Genomic DNA, 26,486 nt, shown 5'->3' on the forward strand with positions numbered 1-26,486 from the left:
AAAAAGCCATAGCAGAAAACAAACATGTGATAAATGCACACACACACACACAGACACACACACACACACACACACACCAGCACTGGCTCCCTACTACACTTAATAAAGGAAATGATAACATAAAACAAAAAAACTCTTCCCCACACCATCTGGACACACACACACACACACACACACACACACACACACACACACACACACACACACACACACACACACACAAACAGATCACAGATACTTCAATAATTACACTCGAAAGTTTGGCCATTACATTCAATCTTTGGCAAAAACATTTGACAGTCGGCAACAGAAACCAAAATATTGCATTGAAACAAGCGTTCAGTTCATAGTGCTGTGGAATGAGAGAAAAAAAACGCAAATTGGCATTCATAAGAAGAAGAAGAACAACAGGAATGTAATATGTAAGAATTGTCCATGCAACCTGTAAGTACAGTTCAAAACATTACTACTTAATAGGAAATACCAACCACCAGAACTGTTTATAACCTATAGGCACAGTGACAAAAAATGAAAATTAAATAGCTAACATATGTTCATATTCCAGGCCACTGATGATGCCTTACAGAGAGTAAAGGCGAAACACGTATGCCACTAAAATTGTGTTTTATTCAGCTACTGTCAAGACGGTCCATAAGTAAAAACTATCAATATAACGTAATAAGTCACAATTTTAATTCATTAATCTTCTGTGCACTCTCAAGAGCTTCAAAAATATATTTTTTAAATAGTTGTCTCAATGAGGTAAGGGTCACCTGCTGGCACATTCTGCACACAACTAACCAATTGATATCAGTAGTGAACTGTGTGATACAGTCTAGATGTCTCACCTTGGGTGGTGCTTATTTCTGAAGAATGCTTGTACTCCTATAGTGTATTTCCTGGTTTTGGAGAACTTTTAAGAACTGCATTGAGACAGGCAACAACCTTCTTTGGAAGATGGTTGCCATAGAAACCCCTTAGCTTACATATTGTAAAAGGCTCTGGAAATGTGGTAATGGCTCTATTTTGCAGTGGGCATACTTCTTGCGCACTGATTGAGTATCCCAAAAATGGCATTTCTGTTGCTCTTGAGACACGTTTTGATGGATTAATGAGCAAGCTACATAAATATCTGCCAAAGCTGGTCAAGATATCTGCCTCTTTGTGTGACATGACAAGAATATCATCCATATATGTATAGTGAAATGGTATCTCATGTGTTATCTCATCCATCAATTACTGCATTACTAAATCCAAATAGCATTTTGGTAAATTCAAATAGACCATGGGGTGCAGCTTTTTCTCTGTTGAATAGTTGAGAGTCATATTGACAGCCAGCTTTTCACTAATTTTATCCATATTCATTTTAAACTAACAACTGCACTATCTGTGCCAATGGACTGATTCAAGGTTTCAATGTGTCTTTTTCTCCCTTTTCATATTTTTTAATCTTTGAACAAGTCCATAAGGCATGCTTGGATACTATGCTACCTGGTCTGGCATACAAATTTTAATTTGTTGAAAAAATAATTTTTATGTTGACTCTTGAGTCAGCAAACCTCTCTCTGAATATGTAACTTGAACTAGTTTTTATTGGTGCATGGAGTGCATATGATCACACATTCTAATTTGAGCTTATACAACAATTGGAAATAGGCTGCTGTAGCATTATAAAAAGGAGGAAAGGAGATGAGGGTTTAACACCTCTTCAACAACGAGGTCATCAGAGATGGAAAACTAGCTAGGACAGGACAAGGATGGAGCAGTTATTCCAAAAGAATCAATACAACATTTTAATTAGGAGACTGAGGACAATACAGAAAACCTAAATCTGGATGGTCAGTTAGAGATCTGAGCTTTAAGAGTAAATCCAGTGTCTTACTGCTGCCCCACTATAGCTTTGCAGTAACATTTTGCACATAGTTTGTTTCTTACAGTATAAAATTGTTTACGGGAATGGGACAGTTATTCTTTTAATAAATCAAAATAAGTATCTTTATTACTGCTCATTTTATCTTTTTATGTCAATTCCTAGTCTATTGGCAATAGCTGGTATCTGAGTCAGTAAATCTTCTGGAGACATGTTGAAGTCACTTTCAATCCATATTTCTTTCAGCTGTTTCATTACTAGCCCAATAATCTTCCCTCCTGAAAAAGAATGCAAGATATTAACTTGTGAAATTGCACGTAGCTCATATAGAAGCAAAATAGTGGCATAAAATGGGAGGCAATAATACAACCACTATCTAACAGAAGTAACTAGAAAATAGCAGTAATTCACTACAAGCAAAGAAGTGTTAAAAAGTACTTCTTGTAGCCAATCGCTAATGAAAATGAAGCCATTTCTTTATCACTCACTCAACTCAGCAACATTTAGTATCAAATTATATTTCACACGAAGGAAGGAGGAGACCATGTAGGGCCTAGTTCTGCACATGCAATGGTTTAATGAGACCATGCTGAAAATATTAGTGTCTATTAAATTACTTTTAACATCTGTTACTTTTTTCTCTTTTATAAATGCATTTAGCCTACACTATTTTTTTATAAACACTTGGTGGGGCAATTGCTACATAGCACTCACAATAAATGTTATCTAAGAAGGGGCACCTAATAGGTACTCTGCCAGTCTTTAACAGTTTCAATCACTTTTCTACATTAGATTAACTTTTTCCTTATGCCACATCTGAAAATTTAACAATGAACAGTAACAGTTTAGTACAATAAGATCACCACCAGACCAATTTTGAAAATGGATTTCAAATGTTTACTTTTATTTTCCTTCTGATGCCCACCTACGTCAGCTGCTCTGAATTATGTACAGGGTGTTTATGCAGATAAGGAAAAAAAATTCCCGGATTTTTCCCAGATCTCCCGGTTTAAAATACATTTTCTCCCGGGTGAAAATACACATTTGCCACATTAAGTGGCAGTATACCTTCCTTCAGAACTGTAAAACTTATCCTTTGATAGGATATGGTTTTATACAGCAGCATAGAATTTCTCGGCACTTTAGAAAACGATACTCAGGAGGAAAAAACATGTTTTGGAAAGATCTTTGATGTGCAGCAACATGTACGCAGCATATTTTCGTATTACAAAAGTATAAATTCGAATTCCACCCACAGGAAAAGTTAATGGTTTAAACATACATAGTGTTGCTACAAGAAAAGCAAAGCTTCCGCCTATAATATTTGTCTCTAAGGTTAATAAGCTAAAAGAGAAGCTAAGCTTTCACATATAATGTTGATCTGTTTAGCGCACGTTACACTTTAAGATACATCACACAGATACGGCAGCAAAATTTTTAATTCCGACATAAATCTTCTCATCTTCTGGGCTCGAAATTCTTCAAAATGGCTCATCAAAGAGTTGATTTTTAAGAGACCAAACACACTGTGACTTAAGAAATTCATCGTACATTTGCGCACATAGTTCATCTTGCGTAAAAGGAAATTGATTTTGAAAATACCGCTTTCCAAACAAAAATTCACAATATTTTCCTGTGACCTGTTAGAAATAGTTTCATTGCCAGTTGCCAGAGAGTGCCCAATCACCGCGCTCGCGCAGCTATGGTGACGTAGGAAGCCTGTATGTTGGTACGTGTAAAACATTAAAAGATCTTACATTATGTCATAAAAGAAACAAGACTTCAGAAGATACTAAAAGAGTGTTGGAATTTCGTGAACCACACTAAAATGCTCAGTTCGCCTTACAGTGCACATTAATATGTCCAGATTCCCAATGACGTAGGCCTCGACCAGATATGAAGCTTTTCAGTGTGATTTTAGGATGAAAATTTTCTTGGAGTACCAGTACTGTATTATCTCATGTTTGGTTCTTTATTATGGCATAATGCCATATGTGTCAGAATTTGGAAAAGTGCACCTGAAATGCAGCGAACAGTTGAAACTAGCCAATAGTGTGGAATAAATTGACTGCCTCAGCAGAAAAGCTTAATAAAAGCCAAATTTATTTATCAAACCGACAAAAATAACTTCACTGTTCTGCAAGGCGATTAATGCTTGACTGTCAGAAAGGTGGAAATAAAATAAAATAAAATCTGAAACTAGTAACATATGTTAGCCACCAGTAATTATGTGAATGTGTTTTAATTCACTTGATAGCTTCCAGCCACAGAAATTCGTCTTGTTTTCATTTGACTTGAGAGCAGTGAACAAAGAGGAAACAGAAAAATCACTAAATGTAAAAACGGGTCACGTGAAGACTATCCTAATGTAAGACACTACGGAAAGCAGTAGAATGAAATTTCTGTATAAATTTGGAATCGTCATATTCTTCCATAATTTCTGTGATGTCCCCATTTCTTCTCCTTCCTCTTTCTAACAAACAGTCTTGTCATCACTGCCGCGCGGGATTAGCCGAGCGGTCTAGGGCGCTGCAGTCATGGACTGTGTGGCTGGTCTCGGCGGAGGTTCGAATCCTCCCTCGGGCATGGGTGTGTGTGTTTGTCCTTAGGATAATTTAGATTTAGTAGTGTGTAAGCTTAGGGACTGATGACCTTAGCAGTTAAGTCCCATAAGATTTCACACACATTTGAACATTTCTTGTCATCACTAATTCTGTAATTATTCCTACCACTGTCAAAACTCATTCTCTGGTTAACTTCACTACCCCTGCCACAATCACCAGTTTAGTTATCCAGCGATTATTCTCTGGTTAGGCGTTATTACGTGTCTGTACAATGCGTTTTCCGCGCTACTCTTAGAATGGAACTTAAGCGGCTGCTAGCCAGGATGTACAACTGGCCCTGTCTAGTGTAGAGATCTGGCCAAAAAATGTCTATCAAAATTTCACTTTCTTGGATACACCGAAAAGATAATACATAATCTTTCTTACCTGTTATTTCCACTCTGGTAGTCTGAATCTACGGATTTCGCTACTAATTATAACAACACTGAACATTCACAAACCGAATCAAAAACATAAACAAGCAGCAGTTGGCATTCACCGGTTCAGTCTTATTCCGCTCAGCTCGTATAGCCCCGTCCAGTTTTGTCTGCAGGAAAGTCTATTTCTAGATGTGACGAGGATTCCCTTGGCAGAGATATCACGTACACTATGCAAGCATTCAAAAATCAAGTTATAATTCATTCAGAAATCAACTTAGAATGTGTTCAAAACTCAGCAGGAGTGCATTTCAAAATCGTATGAATAATCGATAGACTGACGTGCGATGGATGCTAGGTGCTTTGTGAAACAAGGTTTTTTCTTTCCTGAATAATATGAATTTGCCCCCTCCCCCTAAATTGCCACCTGGTTCACATACCACGGTTTGCCCCCACTCCCCACTAGATCCGAACCTGCTGCACACGCATGAATCTGGCAACTTGGGCGCACCAGTAAAACTTTTCCTCATTCCCCATGTGGCTGGTTGCTGCTACTGTTGCTTACACAGCCAACAGCCACATTTCTGTATCCAGAAGTGAGAGAAGGTACTACTCATACGCGACTCAACTGCGCGTGTGCATGAGCCCACTCGTAACTGATTAAATGAGTGTAATGTAAACAGTTTTGACGTCACGCTCATCAAAGGCAATTTGTTGTTATGGAGCATTGCACAGTCTTCCGAAAGCCTTTGACACATTTTGCTGTCGGGAGAGGCTTGCACGAGCACTGTGTTATTTTATATGGCGCATTTCCTTTGCAATTTAGGTTTTATTCTAGTTTTTTTTCTCTCGTTCATGTTTTAATGCTGCAGTATTATTCTGTAGTTGCGGGATTCAGTAACATCCTTTGTTAGAGTAGCGGTTCTTACCATTCAAAATTACAAAAATTTAACTGAAACCTAAAACAATGAAAAATTCCCGGAATTCTAAAAAATTCCTGGGTTTTTCCCGGTTTTCTCCTGGTTGTCCCGGGCCGTGTACACACTGATGTAGATGGGAGTTGTCCTTGCAATATTACCTTTGATCCTGTAATCCTCCTGTCCTCAATCTCTGTTATTCTATGCTCCATGTTCACCTCCTTCCTTGTCCCATGGACCCTCACTTCACTCATCCTGCACTCCCACCCTACTTTTCACAATCTCCTTCTTCCTATGTTTTACCCCCCCCCCCCCCTCTCTCTGCATAAACTCCACCATGTCATTATGTGCTGTGCATAAGTCCCCTTGCCTACAGAGGCTGCTCTTTTATTCAGTACAACTGCTGCCTCTCCTTCCCAACTGGCAGCCACCGTTCTCTAAGCTTCCCTCCAGCTCCCATCAGTTTTCTCTCCTGTGCCAATCCATCTGACAATCTCTCATCCCAGCTAAGCAGCAGAACCATCACAGTGTAGTCAGCCAAGGCAATTTAGTCATACAGATGCATCTGTACTCTATAGCTCTGACAAGCTAACAACATTTTCCATCTTGTTTAGGTACTTGTTGACAACTCAGTGCCTTAGCTATGTGACACATTCTTACCTTTTAATTATTTATGAAAAAAACGTGCAGAATAAGTCCGATTTAAAATCAGGCAAAGAGCATAAATAAATTCAGCAGTTCATTCAAATCAATCCCACATCTTCAAGAACAGAAAAGAAATTTCTAAACAATAAGCTCACTTTGTCACTGCACTGTGTTTGAGGACCCACTGGAAAATGATCTACAGAACACAATAATCATAAAATAAAATAATTATTTACAAACCTGGTACACCTTTCTCCCTTAACATGTTACCATTTAATGGAAATCTTGGGAGTTCCCAACTGTCAAATTCAGCCAGTAGCTGATGGTCACCTCTATATTTGAGAACTTCTCTTACATAATCTCTGCTGTCAGGAGCTTTATATTTTGAGTCAATGACCAATGCCTGGTATGGCCTGGAAGAATATGATTAGAAAATGTATTATTTCAGTTATAAAGAGCACAAACAATACATCATTGCAATGTCTGCCTATGCTCCGAAATCATATGATTACATATGTCTTACTAGACCTTAAACTCAATCTTTATTTGCACTTAGTTTTCACAGATCACTTTCTGACTGAATCATTATAGATCACTGCCTCTTAGATCTAAAGGATAAGAAGATAAAATATCTCTCCTCAAGGCCAAGAATGTGGGATAACTGCAAATACAAACCGTCTGAATGCTCCAGAGTTTCCGTGTTTTTGTAGTTAACAATGACATTTCATAATATTACTCTAAAAATGTTAACAGCATTAACTTGCTACTTGTATTTAATGTTAGCACTTGACATGCAATACTACTACTAAAAATTGAATTGCATTTTCAGGAGTCAAGCTTGTGGCTCATTTGCTTCAAAATGGATTTACTCTCATGCTAAAATTGATTCAATACGCAAGATGTCACTGTATGTGAAATATGCAAAGATAGCTTAATTTTTACAATATCAGATGATTGGATAGTTTTGAGAGATGAAATAGAAAGGCAGCAGAGGATCAAATAGGCAAAAAGACAAAGACCAGTACAAATATACGTATTTTTATGTATGTGTATTGGCCGGTAAGAATTAATGGACAATAATATTATCTCCCAATTTTATACTTTTTCAAATGAGTTTTCCTTTTGATAATGACGTTGAATTTAATACACACAATGAGAAAAGATAAAAATGCAGCAAGTGAAGCAAACAAAATGAACACAGATACCTGAAAAATAAGACTGACACGAAGTTCACAATGGCAAAGCAGGAATGGCTAGAGGAGAAATGCAGAGCTCTAAAAGCATGCATGACTGTGGCAAAGATAGGTCTACCCACAGAAAAATTAAAGAATTTTGTGGATAAAAGAGAAGCAGCTATATGAATAGCATGAGCTCAAATGGCAAGCAAGGAATAGAATGATGAACAGTGGAGGGAATATGAAAAACAGCTATACAAAGGGGGGGAGGGAGGGACTGAAAACACTATTATGGAAAGAGAAAAGGAAAGTAGATGAAAATGAGATGAGCAATGTGATTTTCTGAGAAGAATTTGACAGATCACTGAAAGACCTATGCAAATTACATTTTATCAGAATTATTGAGAATTTTGAAGGAAGCAACTATGACAGAACTAACAACTTGGTATGCAAGATACACGAGACAACAGGTCAAATACCCACATACTTCAGGAAGAATGTAATAATCCCAATTTCAAAGAAGGCAAGTGCTGACAGGTGTGAATATTACCAAAGCAACAGTTAAATAACAATGGTTTCAACAAATTAATGTAGATTATTTACAGGAGAATGAAAACACTGGTAAAACCTGACTTTAGAGAAGTCCGTCTGGGTTTTGGAGAATTGGAGGGACATGAGAGGGTATAAATACCTCATGACTTGTAAGATAGAACAATGTAAAAGAGCTGGATGGAAAAACAGCAATAGCAAAAAGACAGATTGCTGTTCACACGTAGAGGGGATGCATTAAATTGTACACAGGCACAACGAAAAAGAATACTACAAATATTTTCAGCCTTCTTCAGTAACAGAACTCTCACACAACAACAACTCTCTCTCTCTCTCTCTCTCTCTCTCTCTCTCTCTCTCTCTCTCTCACACACACACACACACACACACACACACTCTTTTCCACCAATGCACCTACAAACCTGTTCCTTTTCTCTACTTCTCCTCCTCCCCTTCCTGCATAGCCATCTGATGCAGTACCCAGTAGCCCTAACAAGTCCCCACATGTCACCACACATTCCCATAGGCAGGAACAGCATCTACCCCCATCCCACCCATACCCTGCTATTTGAGAACACATTCTTACACACACTCATTTACAAATTGAGCTTCCTCAGAGATGTTTTGATGGCGATAACAAAAAATTGCTTAATTTGTCAGTATTCCCAAGCAGAAAATGAAGGCACTTGAAATAGTTCATCTGTATGCTGTCCAGCACAAAATAACATTTATGTTGCTGGATTCCAATATGGAGAAACACACGTGCATGAGCGCGCGCACGCCCACGCCTGCGCACGCACACACACAGTGAGAGAGAGAGGAAGGGCGGAGGGGCGGGGGGGGAGGGGGGGGGGTGGAGGCAGTGGAAGGACGGTCCTGGTATATTATCTGAATGTATGGACAATTTATGACAGCACGTGTACTTGATTGACAACACAAAAATGTAATTTCTTTTTAAAATATATTGTGCAATACTATTGCTACTTGCAAGATTTTCATCCATTTTTTCACCTACGTTCCAACACACTTTCAGAAAATAAAGGAAGAGGAAGTGAATGTCAGATGGGTTATGTTTCCAGACAATGTTTAAATGATCCTAACTTCAAGTTTTCTGTTTTCCTCCCTTTTGCCTTCTCGTAGGCTTTCAGTGCTATCAAATTTTTGCCTTTGTGAAATATTTCAAGCACAATTCTTTGTTAGACTGTAAATCATTCCACAATTATCCGGGCCAGCAGGTCAAACACAGTGGCACACCATCTTTTTTTAGGACTATTACCAATAACATATGGTAGCAAACAAATGAATGTTTTCCTTAAAATATCAGCACCTGCAAAGACACTAATGATTTGTCACAGTAATAAATAAGAAAAATGATGTATAAAAATGTCACTTGAAGGAGTATCAGTCACATTAATGAATTTTTATTCATGTATATACTAATATACGTAGGTTGGAACTTAAATAGTGGCAACACCACTGTGGGGACACTATGCAATGGAATCTACTATTGTCGCTGACAGCACCTACATCTACATCTATACTTTGCAAGCCACCTGACGGTGTGTGGCGGAGGGTACCTTGAGCACCTCTATTGGTTCTCCCTTCTATTCCAGTCGTGTATTGTTCGTGGAAAGAAGGATTGTTGGTATGCCTCAGTGTGGGCTCTAATCTCTCTGATTTTATCCTCATAGTCTCTCTGCGAGATATACGTAGGAAGGAACAATATACTGCTTGACTCCTCAGTGAAGGTATGTTCTCGAAACTTCAACAAAAGCCTGTACCGAGCTACTGAGCGTCTCTCCTGCAGAGTCTTCGACTGGAGTTTATCTATCATCTCTGTAACGCTTTTGCGATTACTAAATGATCCTGTAACGAAGTGCGCTGCTCTCCGTTGGATCTTCTCTATCTCTTCTATCAACCCTATCTGGTACGGATCCCACACTGCTGAGCAGTATTCAAGCAGTGGGCGAAAAAGCGTACTGTAACCTACTTCCTTTGTTTTCGGATTGCATTTCCTTAGGATTCTTCCAATGAATCTCAGTCTGGCATCTGATTTACTGATGACCAAATTTATATGATCATTCCATTTTAAATCACTCCTAATGTGTACTCCCAGATAATTTATGGAATTAGCTGCTACCACTTGCTGACCTGCTATATTGTAGCTAAATGATAAGGGTTCTTTCTTTCTATGTACTCGCAGCACATTACACTTGTCTACATTGAGATTCAATTGCCAGTCCCTGCACCATGCGTCAATTCGCTGCAGATCCTCCTGCATTTCAGTACAATTTTCCATTGCTACAACCTCTCGATATACCACATCATCATCCGCAAGAAGCCTCAGTGAACTTCCGATGTCATCCACAAGGTCATTTATGTATATTGTGAATAGCTACGGTCCTATGACACTCCCCTGCGGCACACCTGAAATCACTCTTACTTCGGAAGACTTCTCTCCATTGAGAATGACATGCAGCGTTCTGTTATCTAGGAACTCTTCAGTCCAATCACACAATTGGTCTGATAGTCCATATGCTCTTACTATGTTCATTAAACGACTGTGGGGCACTGTATCGTACACCTTGCGGAAGTCAAGAAACACAGCATCTACCTGGGAACCCATGTCTATGGCCCTCTGAGTCTCGTGGACAAATAGACCGATATGGGTTTCACACGATCGTCTTTTTTGAAACCCATGTTGATTCCTACAGAGTAGATTTCTACTCTCCAGAAAAGTCATTATACTCTAACATAATATGTGTTCCAAAATTCTACAACTGATAGACGTTGGAGATATAGGTCTATAGTTCTGTGCATCTGTTCGACGTCCCTTCTTGAAAACGGGGATGATCTGTGCCCTTTTCCAATCCTTTGGAATGCTATGCTCTTCTAGAGGTCTAAAGTACACCGCTGCAAGAAGGCAGGCAAGTTCCTTCGCATACTCTGTGTAAAATGGAACTGGTATTCCATCAGGTCCAGCGGCCTTTCCTCTTTTGAGCGATTTTAATTGTTTCTCTATCACTCTGTCGTCTATTTCGATATCTACCATTTTGTCATCTGTGCGACAATCTAGAGAAGTAACTACAGTGCAGTCTTCCTCTGAGAAACAGCTTTGGGAAAAGACATTTAGTATTTCGGCCTTTAGTCTGTCATCCTCTGTTTCAGTACCATTTTGGTCACAGAGTGTCTGGACATTTTGTTTTGATCCACCTTCCGCTTTGACATAAGACCAAAATTTCTTAGGATTTTCTGCCATGTCAGTACATAGAACTTTACTTTCGAATTCATTGAATGCCTCTCGCATAGCCCTCCTCACACTACATTTCGCTTCGCGTAATTTTTGTTTGTCTGCAAGGCTTTGGCAATGTTTATGTTTGCTGTGCAGTTCCCTTTGCTTCCGCAGCAGTTTTCTAACTCAGTTGTTGTACCACGGTGGCTCTTTTCCATCTCTTACGATCTTGCTTGGCACATACTCATCTAACGCATATTGTACGATGGTTTTGAATGTTGTCCACTGATCCTCAACACTATCTGTACTTGAGACAAAACTTTTGTGTTGAGCCATCAGGTACTCTGTAATCTGCTTTTTGTCACTTTTGCTAAACAGAAAAATCTTCCTTACCCTTTTTAATATTTCTATTTATGGATGAAGTAATCGATGCAGTAACCGCTTTATGATCGCCGATTCCCTGTTCTGTGTTAACTGTTTCAAATAGTTCGGGTCTGTTTGACACCAGAAGGTCTAATATGTTATCGCCACGAGTCGGTTCTCTGTTTAATTGCTGAAGGTAGTTTTCAGATAAAGCACTTAAAAAAATTTCACTGGATTCTTTGTCCCTGCCACCCGTTATGAATGTTTGAGTCTCCCAGTCTATATCCGGCAAATTAAAATCTACACCTAGAACTATAACATGGTGGGGAAATCTACTCGAAATTTTCCAAATTATACTTCAGGTGCTCAGCCACAAGAGTTGCTGAGCCAGGGGGCCTACAGAGACATCCAATTACCATGTCTGAGCCTGCTTTAACTGTGACCTTCACCCAAATTATTTCACATTTCGGATCTCCGTAAATTTCCTTCAAAACTATTGCACTTCTTATCGCTATAAACACGCCTCCCCCTTCACTGTCCAGCCTGTCTCTGCAGTATACATTCCAATCTGAGTTTAGAATTTCATTACTGTTTACATCTGGTTTCAGCCAACTTTCTGTCCGTAGTACTATGTGGGCATTGTGAGCGTTTATTAATGAAAGCAGTTATGGGACCTTTCTATAGATGCTCCTGCAGTTTACTGTTAGCAGATTAATATTGTTATTCCCTGTTGCATTTTGCCTACTCCTACCTTGCCGCGTCTCAGGAGGCGTCTTGTCGGGCCTAGGGAGGGAATTCTCTAGCCTAAAAAACCCAAATGTGCGCTCCACACATACTACCTTTGTAGCCACTTCCTGTATGTAGTGCACACCTAACCTATTCAGGGGGACCCTAAATTTCTTCACCCGATAGCTGAGGTCGAGAAATTTGCACCCCTGATCTCCGCAGGATCGTCTGAGCCTCTGGTTTAAGCCTTCTACTCGGCTCCAAACCACAGGACCGCGATCGGTTCTGGGAACGATACTTCAAATAGTTAGCTCAGATTCCACCCTGCGAGCAAGGCTTTTCGCCTTCACCAACTCCGCCAACCGCCTGTATGAACTGAGGATGACCTCTGAACCCAGACGGCAGGAGTCATTGGTGCCGACATGAGCAACAATTTGCAGCACCCAGTGCTCTCTATCGCCACCGGCAGGGCCTCCTCCACATCTCAGATGAGACCGCGCACCAAGCAGACAGAGTGAACACTGGCCTTCTTCCCCGACATTTCCGCTATTTCCCTGAGGGGCTCCCATCACCCGTCTAGCACATGTTGCTGACACACCTACCTTACCTCTGAGCAAATGGACTGGCCCATCCCATGTCACTGGCATGCATACAATCGAGGGAAACATAGTCACTTGTGAGCAAGCGGTCTAATGTAACTGTGTCACTATGTTTTCAAAACAGGGACAATGGAGTTGGATCAAGATTGAACGTACCAGTGGTCGTACAGCACGACAGCGTCATCAAGGTCTTCAAGAAGTGCGCAGGGAATCGGCATTGCTGCACAGAATAGTGCCACATTGGGTAAAAGCCTTCAACAAAGGTCGGAAAACTGTGGCAGATATGATTCGGGCTGGTCGTCCTAGTATCTCTGAAGAAGAAGTGCATGCTGTTGCCGCATTAGTGGACAGCGATCAATGCCATATGATTCGTGAGCTCGCCCACAAAATCGGATTAGCACATACGACTGTGCTTTGCATCCTGAAGGAACGTGGGCATGCGAAAAATTGCACCACGATGGGTTCCGCATAACTTGACGGAAATGCAGAAATGGATGCGCTACGAAGCTGTTTACACTCACTTGGAGTGCTGAGAGTGTGAAGGAGAGGCTTTCTTACACCCTATCGTAACACTGGATGAGACATGGGCCACATCGTATGAGCCAAAACTGAAACGCCAATTCAAAGAAAGACGCAATTATTGGTCACTGCGTAAGTCAAAAGTGCCTCAGAGTCTCACTATGGTGAAAGTTATGGGGATTCTCCTGTATGGCTGTGATGGTGATACCCTAACGCATTACACTCCACGGCAGACTGTCAATGCACAGTATTACTGTTTGTTTTCAGAGCATCACCTACAACCAGCTCTGTGAAAGAAGCGGCAACAGTTTCTGAACAACACACCCATCATTTTGCATGACAATGCGCGGTCGCATACAGTGCAAGCTGTGGCTGCTCTGTTTGGTCAATGGGTCAGGGAAGTACTTTACCATCCACCATACACCCGGACTTAGTCTTTGTGACTTTGATTTGATTCCGAAGATGAAGGAACCACTTATGGCATTCGCTTCAGAACAGTTCCAGAAATTTGGGAGGCAGTAGACCGATCCATTCGCACCACCAACAGAACAGGTTCTGCTAACAGTATACTACACTTTCCACATTGCAGGCAACGGGTTCTACACAAGACTGGTGACTGCTCTGAAGGACAGTGACAGGTGCAAACACGTAACTCTTTTGTATCGGTTATGAATAAATAGCTGCCACTAGTTCCAACCCTCATATCTTTAACATTATTTAATGAACAATATGTAAAAAATCAGGGAAAATATTCTCACCTCAATGGATTTACTGATATTTTGTCTTCTCGATTTTCTACAATGAATAGACCCAAATCACGATCATATGCTGACAGTTTCACACGGCCGTGGAAATTCATAACCTAAAAGAAATTCAAAAGCTTTCTAGATATTTGCAATGCTGGTTTCAGAAGTAAGTAAACAAAAAAAGGACACTCTTTCACATTATACACTTAGTGTACTCACGCGACTTATGTCTTAAGAAAGAAAATGTTTCTGTACTTCATTTAGCCAGCAAGAATCTTCATTTTTTAAAAAAATTAGAATGTTAATTTTAAAATTTAACAATCTATGGCTGATAGATATAAGTGATACATACAAATATTTGGAAAAAAAGGATTAATGTTAACTCAAATGTTGTGTCAGTAACAAAGTAATCAAAGATGCAGTGTAAGCTGAGTGTGGAAAGTAAGTGGCAGGAAGTCGGGTGGATAAGTATCAGAATACATATAGAAAGCTCAGACGTCCACTATATCTAATATTCTACACTCTTCTACTGCCAGTTTTGACATCATTTAATCCATTTTTTAAATTACATACTCAAAACAAACAGGTCATTACCTGTTCTTGGCTTCTAAGCAATGATGTTAGTAAAGTCATTGCTTTAAACCTCTCAGTTCCACATCTCTTCCATACTGCTTGAAGTTCTTCAATGTTTGGATCACTGGGTAAACCTGATAAGAACAAGATGAAATACAAATCTGTAATAGAAGTTTATCTATTCTGATTTCACAAAATAAAGCTATGTATCAATGTAATGGTAAAATTATAAATGTTAAGTTGTTTACTGACTGTAAATTAATTCTTCAGTATGAAAATATAAAATTAAAGTGATACTCTGTTTATCTTGCGGATAAGAGTAACTATTAGTCATATTTTGTAACTGAATGTTTATTGTAACTGTTCAATAAATATTTTGTTTTGCGATGTATAGTGTTCAATGGCAGCACTTTTAGATTGTATGGAACAGGGGACCTAGAAACAATGGAGACACTTCGTCTCCACCGCAGCCCTCGGTAGTACAAAACACAACAACAAGCTACAGTAGTCCACTCACCCCACCGCCGCCCCACACCGAACCCAGGGTTATTGTGTGGTGTGGCCCCCAGTTGATGCCCCCTGAACATTCCACACCAGACAAGTGTAACCCCAATGTTTGCATGCTAGAGTAATTATGGCGTACATGTGTGTGGAGAAAGTGTTTGTGCAGCACACCAGACGAGTGTAGCCCCAATGTTTGCATGGTAGAGTAATTATGGCATACATGTATGTGGAGAAAGTGTTTGTGCAGCAATCGCCAACCTAGTGTAACTAAGGCAGAGTAAGGAGAACCAGCCCGCATTCATCAAAGCATATGGGAAATCAACTTAAAAACCATCCACAGACTGGCCGGCACACCAGACCTAAACACTAATCTGCCGGACGGATTCATGCTGGGGACTGGCACGCCTTCCTGCCCAGAAAGCAGTGTGTTAGACTGCAAGGGTAACCCACTTTTAGATTACCTTTAATATTTACATTATTTACAAATACAGTATTGTGATTTAGTACTTAACTTTTATAAGCTTCATGTAAAGTATATGCTAAATCATTATCCTGCAGTTGCAAATATGACGGTAACCTAAAATTGCCAACATGAAAAACAACGAATCTCAAACCAAACTTATAGTAAACACTTCCTAATGTTCTTCAAAACTATATCTATTTGGTTATGCACCAGCTTTCAGCTTCTTGGTTCTTAGGTCATCGTGTTATGACAGTTGTATAGTTGTCATCTGATTATAGCCTAAGAAGCCAAAACTTGTGACCAAATAAATATAAATTTGCAGAGTTTTGGATAGTGTTTCCTATTTATATTACTCTTATGCTCTGTCAAGCATTGACAGAAAATTAGGTTAGTAATAAAATATTTTTAAGTGGAACATGTTTGGCTAAAAACATTAATATAAATTCAGTGACAAAAGACTAGTAATAGTTATTTGGATCTATGAGATAAACAGCATTGACCTAGCAGCTGAGGTAGAATGGCTCTAAATATTAACAATATGAATAGTAAAGGGAAAGTAAATGAGAAACAATGGTAAAATCTTTTGAGAGAATAACTCCCTAAACAATATACAGACAGATTTAAGAGGTGCTATGAGGGATCATGCTGGGTGGAGTACGAGAGGTGAATGGACGATGGGTGGGAGTGAGAGGCAGAAAGCTGACAGAATGTTTGTGGCACCAGTGAGCTCATCCTGGCACAGGCAGGGAGACTTGTGCGAGGCACACAATGAAGTGGAGGAGTGAACTGGGGGTGGGGAAGTGGAACAGAGGAACTGGGAGACTGGGAGAGTATAGAACAAGTGAGAGTATTGAATGTGCTAAGAGGGGTAGTGCAGATGGTGGTGAATGTAGGAGAGTTGCTGTAACAGTTAGGAGAATTACAGGTTTCAACACTGTTGATAAACCAATATTTGTGCCATCAGCTATACAACTATATATTTCTTCTCAACCAGTTTCAGTTCCAACAACCATCTTGACACGAGAAAAACATTGTACATCAATGGATCAAAATTACATTATTGTTAAATATGGAACAACCAGACTGTGGAACATACATAACTGTCATAAGAGTCAGCTTGAACATAATATAAACATGCTGTCCATTAGCACATGATGATGATGATGATGATGATGATGCTGATGATTTGGTTTGTGGGGCACTCAACTGCATGGTCATCAGTGTCCCTACAAACTCCCAATTTTTCACGCAATCCAATCAAGCCATTGTCAAGAATGATGATGATGATAACACAAACACCAGTCCCCAGGCAGAGTAAATCCCCAATCCAGCCGGGATCGAACCCAGGAACCGATGATACAGAGGCAGCAACGCTAGTCACTAGACCATGAGCTGCGGTCTACATTAGCATATTTAACATTAACGCACAAAAGTTGTGGCAGTAACAAAGTCACCAAAGATTCAGCGTAAGCTCAGAGTGGAAAGTAAGTGGAAGAACGTTGGGTGGATACGTTACTGTAATTTTGCTAATGTATAGCACATTTACATCCATTATGTTCAGAGATGTGTATGTTCTGCAGTCTGGCTGTGTTGTATCTATCGAACATGTACTATATTTAGTCACTTATAAGAAGGTTCTTTTTCCAAATTCGTCATTAAAAAAATTGGGGTCATTTTATATTTGCAAACTAAACTACTGCTGCTGGGATAAACATTTTCAGTGTTTAATAGATTAATATAGGGGCCGTCTTACATTTACAGGTGAACCTCTGGCTATTGAGGTATTATACAAATTTATTTTGAAGAGTTCCGATGGGTATAGCTTAGGAAACAACACTTTCTATCTAACAGGCTCGAGATTTTCAGATACACATAATAAGCACTTGATACAGTATTGATATTGCTCAATCAATCATGTGACATTTGACTCGTGGCACTAGTGCAACAGATGTATACGTGAGAAACTATGAATTAGGCACTACAACAACTTTGTGAAACACAGGGGGACATAGCATTAAATTCAATCAACTCACAAACTTTTGTTGTATATGAATAGGTTTGCAAAACAGAAGTTCACATACATGTACTTATACTCTATACATACACTCATGCTGCTTTTTAAGTAAAGGTAGCATTCATAGGTGAAAATCTTGTCCTTCAAAAACCATTATATCATTCTTACCCAAGTCAGTATAATATTTGTTTATGAGAAACTAATGATTTATGAAGTGAGTTACAAATGAAAATTTGTTGGCTATTCACATATTAGAATACTTGGGGAAAATATTACCAGCCTTAGAATGTGATGGTCACACTCAGATGAAATGAGAAAGAAAATTAACCCAGAATGACATATCTAACAAACAAAAATATCACATTAAACAACCAGCAATTGTTTTTGCAAGAATAAATTATAGCGTAAAGACCCGTTATGGAGATAGTACCAACACACGGCACTGGATCACAGGACAAGAGGAAGTTCAAGACTTGGAGTGAATTGTGATTGAGATTTTTATTTGTGTATTAGTTACTGTTGTTAGATATGACCTGTACTCTGGAAGATACAGCTGTCTGTCTTTCACTATTGCTCCAGCACAGCTCTACAGAAGGCTTGGAGTGGGAACAGTGACACGAGCTTGGCTGAGAACTATAATGAGTGTGGGGAGTTGAGTGTCAAGTGGGTAGCAAATTTCATCTTGCTTCCAACCATGGCAATTTATACTGCGTACTTTGACTTTTTATGACCATCTACCAAATTTAAACTACAGTTTGTCTAAATCAGTTTGTACTCCGAATCAAAATGACTTTAAATTTGGCCAAATACTCAGCAATAGTGTACATTTCTGCACGAGATGCTAAAAATCAAGCCAGGGGCCAGTGGCGCACTTCATGTTTCATGCAGTGATGCTCAAAATTAGGTGTGCGACAAACAATAGGGGGTGACACAGCCAATAAGAGAGCGGTGGGCAGATGATATGTTTCTGTAACAAAAGACATTGGAACATCCTCTGTCACTACAGAAGTGAAATACACTCTGTGTTTTTCTTTTTAAAATAAAAGAATAAGAGGAAAAAGAGAATAAACCTGCAATGTACTTGGAAGAAAGGGGCAAATATTTAAGTTTCACAGCTGCCTTGTTAGGATGATGACAATGGTGGTTAAAAACAATGGCCCCACAAACAACATGCTAAACAAAAGGGGCAATGAAGAGAAAAATTAATGCAAACAATTTCTGTTTGTTTATTTTATTTCCCCTTGTATTATCAAAATTTAGATAACCATTACATGGCGTAAACTTAGAATACATGTAATGGTAACTTTTTATGCAGAAATCTTATGTCAATAAAAGTTTGTAATTTTGATTAGTCAGAATATTTCAAAAATAATTTTTTTCTCAAGGAGCCTCTAAAAAAGGGGGGGAGGGGTCTTATATTCAGGGTCATAGTTGGGTAAATATGGCATTTTTAATTCATTGATGTACATTGTTTTTCTCCTGTGAATGTGGTTGTTATAACTGAAACCGGTAGAGAATAAATATACAGTTGTACAGCAGATGATACAGGTATGTTCTTTCTTTCTTTGTTTTTTTTTCAAAATACTTATCAGCTTCAGCTAAGATTAAATATTGTTTCATAAAGAAACAATGTTATCATCAATGATTGGTGACAGCGACACACAAAAAAACATATTTACACTCTGGCTTTCAAAGACAAACATTCTTTGTCAATGTAACTTACAGACTGATTAAAAATTGGTGAAATACTTGCAAGACAGGGCAGGTAAAATGTATGCCTCAAACATATCATGGGAAAATATCTCTGAAATAGAGAGTTCTTCATACAGTTTAAATGCCAAACACTGTATCATATTTTTCTGTCAATCCTCATGATTCTATACAACTTACATTCCACAATATCTGCACAGTACACGTAAAAATATTTCTTCCTTCGTGTTATCTTTCAGTTAATTAATAATTCTTGTCACTGAGTAGAGGGTCATAATGAAGTAAAGAAAGTGAGCAAGTTTTATAGCACATTAGTCATTGTTGGAGAACAGACTTCAACATATCTCACCCTTCCATGCTACACTATGGGTTAATGAAAATGGGACACAAAAAATGAATTGAAAAATTTAAAGCCTTGTGATGTCTCATTGTTTTAAAAAACTGAACACAACCATTTTATTATTCATATGTGGTTAACATTATTAAGGCAGTACCAGCATATTATAAGGGTAATTGTTGCAGAGCTTCACAGACAGTGCTGTGAGCAGCGTGGCATATTACACTGGATTTATATTTTGTGGTGAAGTTAAGAAACTCCCACTACCTACTTTTTCATTTCAGTCTGTCTTTAGTTCTCAACGAAGAAAGAGTTGACTTTGAAATGCAGTGATTCTGTTATTATTTCTGTGCATTTATCTCAAGCACATCATTCTTTTATGTGGAAATATGACTACAGAAATTCGTCTAATTTGATTTAGTTTTTAAAAATGAAGGGTGTCCATCCAGCTGTTGCACCAAGGCAATTCTTACCAATATATGGTCCAATACCAAGACTTAAGATTTTCAGCATTAAATCGCCTCCATAGTTCCCTTCAAGTATTTTGTGAAGTTCACTCCAAATCCTCTCTCCTGAAATGCGTGCTAAGCCTTCAGCATTATTTCTAATTGTTTCAAGTGTCTTTTCTTCATGTTTATCTGGATGTTCTGCAATTCGGCCGTAAAATCTGAAAAACAACCATTCACTGCACACAAATTTATCAACAACCAACTGCTGTGATTTACAATAAACTTCACACATTTCAGTATCTCATAAGTCAGGCACAAATCTATGCTGTCTCATGTATAGCCAATAATCATTTCTGACTTTCATTCTGGAGGGGATAACAATAGTGTGAGTGCAAAAGTTATTATAAGAGGCAGTCAAATGAAAATAAGAAAGATGGAGGAAAAAGTAAGTAAACTGTTTATTACTTCAAAACTTTGGAATGACTTTTAATACATTTATCCCACTGTGAGACATGAACGTTAATGCCTCCATGGAAAAATGTTTGCACTTGCCTACAGAACGATTATTGCACCCAACCCAAGCATGCACGTCCAAAGCGTATCTATGGCCATGAGTGTCTTTCCTCAGGGCTCCAAAAATATGGAAATTGCATGTGGATGAAACCAGTATTCCCTTTACGGTAAATAACATACATACAGTAGAGGGTTCTAAGCTATTTCAAACTATTTGTCGATGGATTAAAATAAATATTTCAGGCAATATGAGAAGTGACTGAGCAACAGGTGTGAGGCACTGTTTTACTATACATCTGTTCCCGAAAGAACAGTTACCATAGATGACCATGCAGCTTTGCTTGAAATGAAATGATAATTAAATGGACACCCTAGCTGCAAACAGGCGTTGATGTACTTCATTAGGGACATGTTGAAAATGTGTGCCCCAACCAGGACTCTAACCCGGGATCTCCTGCATATATGGCAGACGCTCTATCCATCTGAGCCACCGAGGGCACAGAGGATAGCGCGATTGCAGGGACTTATCCCTTGCACGCTCCCCGTGAGACCCACATTCCCAACATGTCCTCACCATTACATTCGACTGCGCCTAAGAGATGTTTACCCATCATACTCATTACTCGTGGCAGATTAATCCACCAAGTCCCGTACGAGTTCGGGCATAGTGTGTGAGTTCACACAGGAAGCGTGGGAGCGTGCAAGGGATAAGTCCCTGCAGTCGCGCTATCCTCTGTGCCCTCGGTGGCTCAGATGGATAAAGCGTCTTCCACGTAAGCAGGAGATCTCGGGTTCGAGTCCCGGTCGGGGCACACATGTTCAACATGTCCCTAATGAAGTACATCAATGCCTGTTTGCAGCTAGGATGTCCATTTAATTATCATTTCATGCATTGTTTTACGTTTCATAACGAACCACTGGTTGTCACATGGACATTGGCAGCACTATCTGAAAAAACAATACAGTCATTGGTGATGTGGCGACAGTGGAGTTTAGCATTGTTTACAGTTCATGAATGGTTTTTGAAGATGGAGCATTACATGTTACAGGAACCTGTAGACATAGTTTTAATGCATGGTACTGCAGAATGTAATTCCTGGGAAGCTGAACAAATGTACAGAGAAAACTTTTGCAAAAGCTACCATCTGTATTGGATGAAATTTATCGCCACACTTAGAAACTTATGAGAAAAATGAGAAAATGTGAAGAGAGAGTGTTAGATCATGTGAAAGAAGATTCATCAATAAGCACTCTTCACTTTGCCTGTGAAATACACAGTTATGAACAAGTTGTTCAAGCAATGGGGCCATGTAATTTTGAATCCAGAGTTCATATTTGTCAATGGATTCTCTTCTAATGCACTCACTGAGACAGGCACACATCACTTTGAATACCTGCTTTGAGCTTTAATTGTTATGATAAGGTGTATGTTATTTACGTCAATAAGCATTAAATACTTGTTTCCAAAGTTAGTTTTTTATCTCATGTTACTCAGTTTAAGATCCCCTATATTTATGTATAATTTAGATCTAAAGGCTTCACATACACTATAGATTTTCTCCCCGCACAGTTGTGTTAGCACTACTGTCAGCTGTTTTATCACCACGGAAAATGGGGCATGTCCTCCAAAAATCCAGTTCTGTCCTAAAATGCAACTAGTTAACATGAAATGTAAGAAAACTACAAGTTTTGGTTTATTCTATTCATTGATGCTACAAAACATACAGCCATGTGTGCATAATAATGTTGAAGTTTACTCTTGCATAACAGTTCGGAGTGTGGTAATACAACATATTCAAGAAATCCATTTGTGTCATAACTTTAGGTGAGTGAATTAAGTCCATAATTACTTAATGTGCACTTCGTTCTTGGTCTTCCACTTTTATTGTTCCCTCTTAGTTCTTGTACATGTATCCCTATAGTTTACCCCTATTTTTCTCAAAGATTTTGAACACTGTGTACCATTTTACATTGTCAAACGCTTTTTCTATGCTGAAAAATGCTATGAATATGTCTTGGGTTTTCTTCGGGCTTGCTTCTATCAGCAACCACAGTGTCACGACTGCTTCTCTGGTACCTTTACCTCTCCTAAAGCCAAAATGATTGTCATCTAACAGAACCACAATTTTCTTTTGCAATATTCTGTATATTATTCTTCTCAGCAACTTGGATGCATGAGCTGTTAAGCTGATTGCTTAATAATTCTTGCACTTCTTGGCTCTTGTAATCTTGGCAATGGTGTGGATGACATTTTTCGGAGTCTGATGGTACATCTCCAGTCTCATACATTTCACATGCCAACGTGAATAATCATTTTGTTGCCATATCTCCAATGATTTTGGAAACATTATCTGTCTGTGTGCCTTATTTGATTTTAAGTCTTTCAAAGCTCTTCTAAATTCTGATTCTAATAGTGGATCCCCTATCTCTCCCCTATCGATTCCTGTTTCTTCTCCCATCAGGTCAGCAGATCACTCCTTTCCCTCACAGAGCCCCTCAATGTACTCTTTCCACCTATCTGCTCTTTCCGTTGCACATAACAGTGGAATTCCCATTGCACTGAAGGCTGTTTTGACTTTTCTGTATGTTGAGACACTCCTTCCAACAATCATTTCTTTTTTGATTTCTTCACATTTGTTATGTAGCCATTTCATCTTAGCTTCCCTGCACTTCCTATTTATATCATTCCTAAATGACTTGTATTTCTGTATTCCTGAATTTTCTGAACATTTTTGTACTTCCTTCTTTTGTTGATCAACTTAAGTATTTCTTTTGTCACCCATGGCTTCCTCAGTTATATACCTTGTACCTATGTTTTTCTCTGCAACTTCTGTGATTGCCCTTTTCAGAGATGTCCATTATTTTTCAACTGAACTGCCCACTGACTTCATTATTGTTGTATCAATAGCCTCACAGAATTTCAAGCATTTCTCTTCATTCCTTAATAGTTCCGTATCCCGCTTCTTTGTCCATAGATCCTTCCCGACTAATCTCCTAAGTTCCAGCCTACTCTTCACCATTACTAAATTGTGATCGGAGTCTATATTTGCTCCTGGGTACACCTTACAATCCAACAACTACTTTTGAAGTACCTGCCTAATCATACCGTACTCTAACTGAAATCTTCCAGTATCTCCCAGCCTTTTCCAAGTATACCTCCTCCTCTTGTGATTCTTTAACAGAGTTTCGCTATCACTACCTGAAACATATTGCAGATCTCAATTAGTCTCTCTCTTCTCTCATTCCTACTACCAAGCCCATATTCTCCTGTAGCCCTTTCTTCTATTCCTTCCGCTACAACTGCATTCCAATCCCCCCTCCCCATGATTATTAGGTTTTCATCTCCCTTTACATACTATACTGACCATTCGGTATCTTAATATATTTTCTCTCTTCATCTTCTGCTTGCGACGTCAATATGTATATCTGAACTATTGTTGTCAGTGCTGGTCTGCTGTTGATTCTAACGTGAACAACTCCTGATGCTCACTACATCTAGAGTGAGCTTTAGCATTTCCCTTTTCAGATTTTCTAGCTTTTCCTACCATGTTCAAATTTCTGATATTCCATGCCCCGACAAAGAATGTTAGCCTTTCATTGGACATTTAATCATTTTCTCATGGTCACCTTCTTCTTGGCAGGCCCTTCCCAGATATCTGAATGGGGGACTAATCCAGAATCTTTTGCCAATGGAGAGATCACTATGACATTTCTTTCAATTATAGGCCACATGTCACATGGATACACATGATGTGTCTTTAATGCATTGATCTCCATTGCCTAATGCTTTCTCAAGCTGTTGATCATTGCTGATTCTTCCGCCTTTTAGGGGCATTTTCCCCACCCCAATGAAAAGAGAGTGCCCTGAACCTCTGTGTGCCCCTCCACTCTCTTTGACAAGGCTCTTGACAGATTAGGGTAACTTCTTATGCCGGAAGTCTTCAGCCACCATTGCTGATGATTTTTATTCATAGTTTTGATTCCAAATCAAAGATGCTACCCCAAGATTATGGGTGTCCCCTCCCATCTCAGAGTACCAATACCCATCAACAACCATCCTACCCTAGTAAATGCCCTTGGAACCACTCATAGCACCCCACCCTGCCTTGTTGACCTTTACCATCTGCCTCATCTCCACAACTCACTCCCAACACCTCACAAAACCAAAAACATAAACAAACCCAAAATACTTTTGTCACTAATTCCATCAGAAACCTCAATTCTACAGAAGTTTCAGTCCTATCCAAGAATCTCACCTTCAGCCCCACACCCTAGTTCAAACATGCTGGGCTGATCAGAGAGCTACTCACCTTCTCCTTACCCTTACAGTGGAAACAATTCTTTGCAACCAGTCTCCCCCGCCCCTCCCCCAAACAACGCCAACCTAATCCCATGATAAATTTTGCTTCTCCCCAATTCATACCACCATCCAACCATGACCTTCTCCCTCTTATATCTAAACAACTCTTGGTTACCTTCCAGGAATCCCTTATCTTCACCCTAGAAAATCCAGAACGGAATAATGACAATATTATGAAACAGACTGATTGCTCCTCATCATATAGATGACATGTTGAGTTGCAGACATGCACAACAAAAAGACTGCTGAACATGTGAGATTTCGGTCATTGGGTCTTCTTCTAAAGAAGACAACACATTCGTGTTCACGCAAACCCAATTCACACACACATGACCACTGTCTCTGACAACTTGTCACCTCATTGGCAGTGCAGCCTCAGTGGCCAGTGATAGTGGTCACATGTGTGTGTGTGTGTGTGTGTTTGTTTTCTTTAGAAGATGGCCTTTTGGCCAAAAGGTCACATGTTTAGCAATCTTTTTGTTGTGCCTGTCCGCAACTCAACATCTCCCCTAATGGTGAGCAGTGATTTATCCTTTACTTCCCTTCCCAAGAACACAAAGTTCTCAATGGAAAACAGACCAACCATCCGCAATCTCATGACAGGTCCCGATTTAATGATGCCTTCTGCAGACAAAGGCTCCACCACTGTTGTGATCAATCATAGTCACTATCTGACAGGCATCTGCCAACTCCCCCTACAAGCCCTGCCACAGTGATTCCACCCCATAAGTACAGCATTATCTTCAATCCCTAATCCAATCCTTAAGCCAATTGCAGAATCTTTCTCCTGAATTCATCTTTCTCCTCACTCTGACATGCCACACACCCGATCTCAAAGTCCATAAACTCAACAATCCTGGACACTCCACTATAGTTGGTTACTGTGTTCCCATGGAGAGAATCTTCTCTCTTGTTGACTACTACCTCCATAGCCTAGTGTCTCACATTAAAGATATGAGCCATTTCTTGACTAACCCCGCCTCATCATTAACTGGATCCCTATTCGTCACTGTTTGAGCCACTTCCTTAACACCCCCTATGCCCATGACCCTGCTGCTATCGTGTACTACTGCTCCCAAAATCCTTCCGATTTCAAAGCCACTACATCATTCCTTATATGTCCACCCAACTACATCCTCACACATACCTACTTTCTCTGAGGGAAAGGTGTGTGTGTGTGTGTGTGTGTGTGTGTGTGTGTGTGTGTGTGTGTGTGTGTGTGTGTGTGTGTAAAAAAAACCA

General features: G+C 39.4%; 1 protein-coding gene across 1 annotated transcript in view; it reads right to left on the reverse strand.

The window, feature by feature from the left end:
- Nucleotides 1-1,981: 1,981 nt before the first annotated feature.
- LOC126266951 (CCA tRNA nucleotidyltransferase 1, mitochondrial) overlaps nucleotides 1,982-26,486 on the reverse strand; it is a 54,625-nt gene continuing 30,120 nt past the window's right edge. The window contains exons 6-10 of the mRNA XM_049971668.1: nucleotides 20,396-20,589; nucleotides 14,916-15,028; nucleotides 14,334-14,437; nucleotides 6,653-6,825; nucleotides 1,982-2,148 (exon numbers count right to left, since the gene is read on the reverse strand). Of these exons, the coding sequence (XP_049827625.1) occupies nucleotides 2,012-2,148; nucleotides 6,653-6,825; nucleotides 14,334-14,437; nucleotides 14,916-15,028; nucleotides 20,396-20,589 (721 nt within the window). The 3' untranslated portion in view covers nucleotides 1,982-2,011. The remainder of the gene's footprint in view (nucleotides 2,149-6,652; nucleotides 6,826-14,333; nucleotides 14,438-14,915; nucleotides 15,029-20,395; nucleotides 20,590-26,486) is intronic.

This window comes from Schistocerca gregaria, chromosome 4 (genome assembly GCF_023897955.1).
Source record: "Schistocerca gregaria isolate iqSchGreg1 chromosome 4, iqSchGreg1.2, whole genome shotgun sequence".
NCBI lineage: Eukaryota > Metazoa > Arthropoda > Insecta > Orthoptera > Acrididae > Schistocerca > Schistocerca gregaria.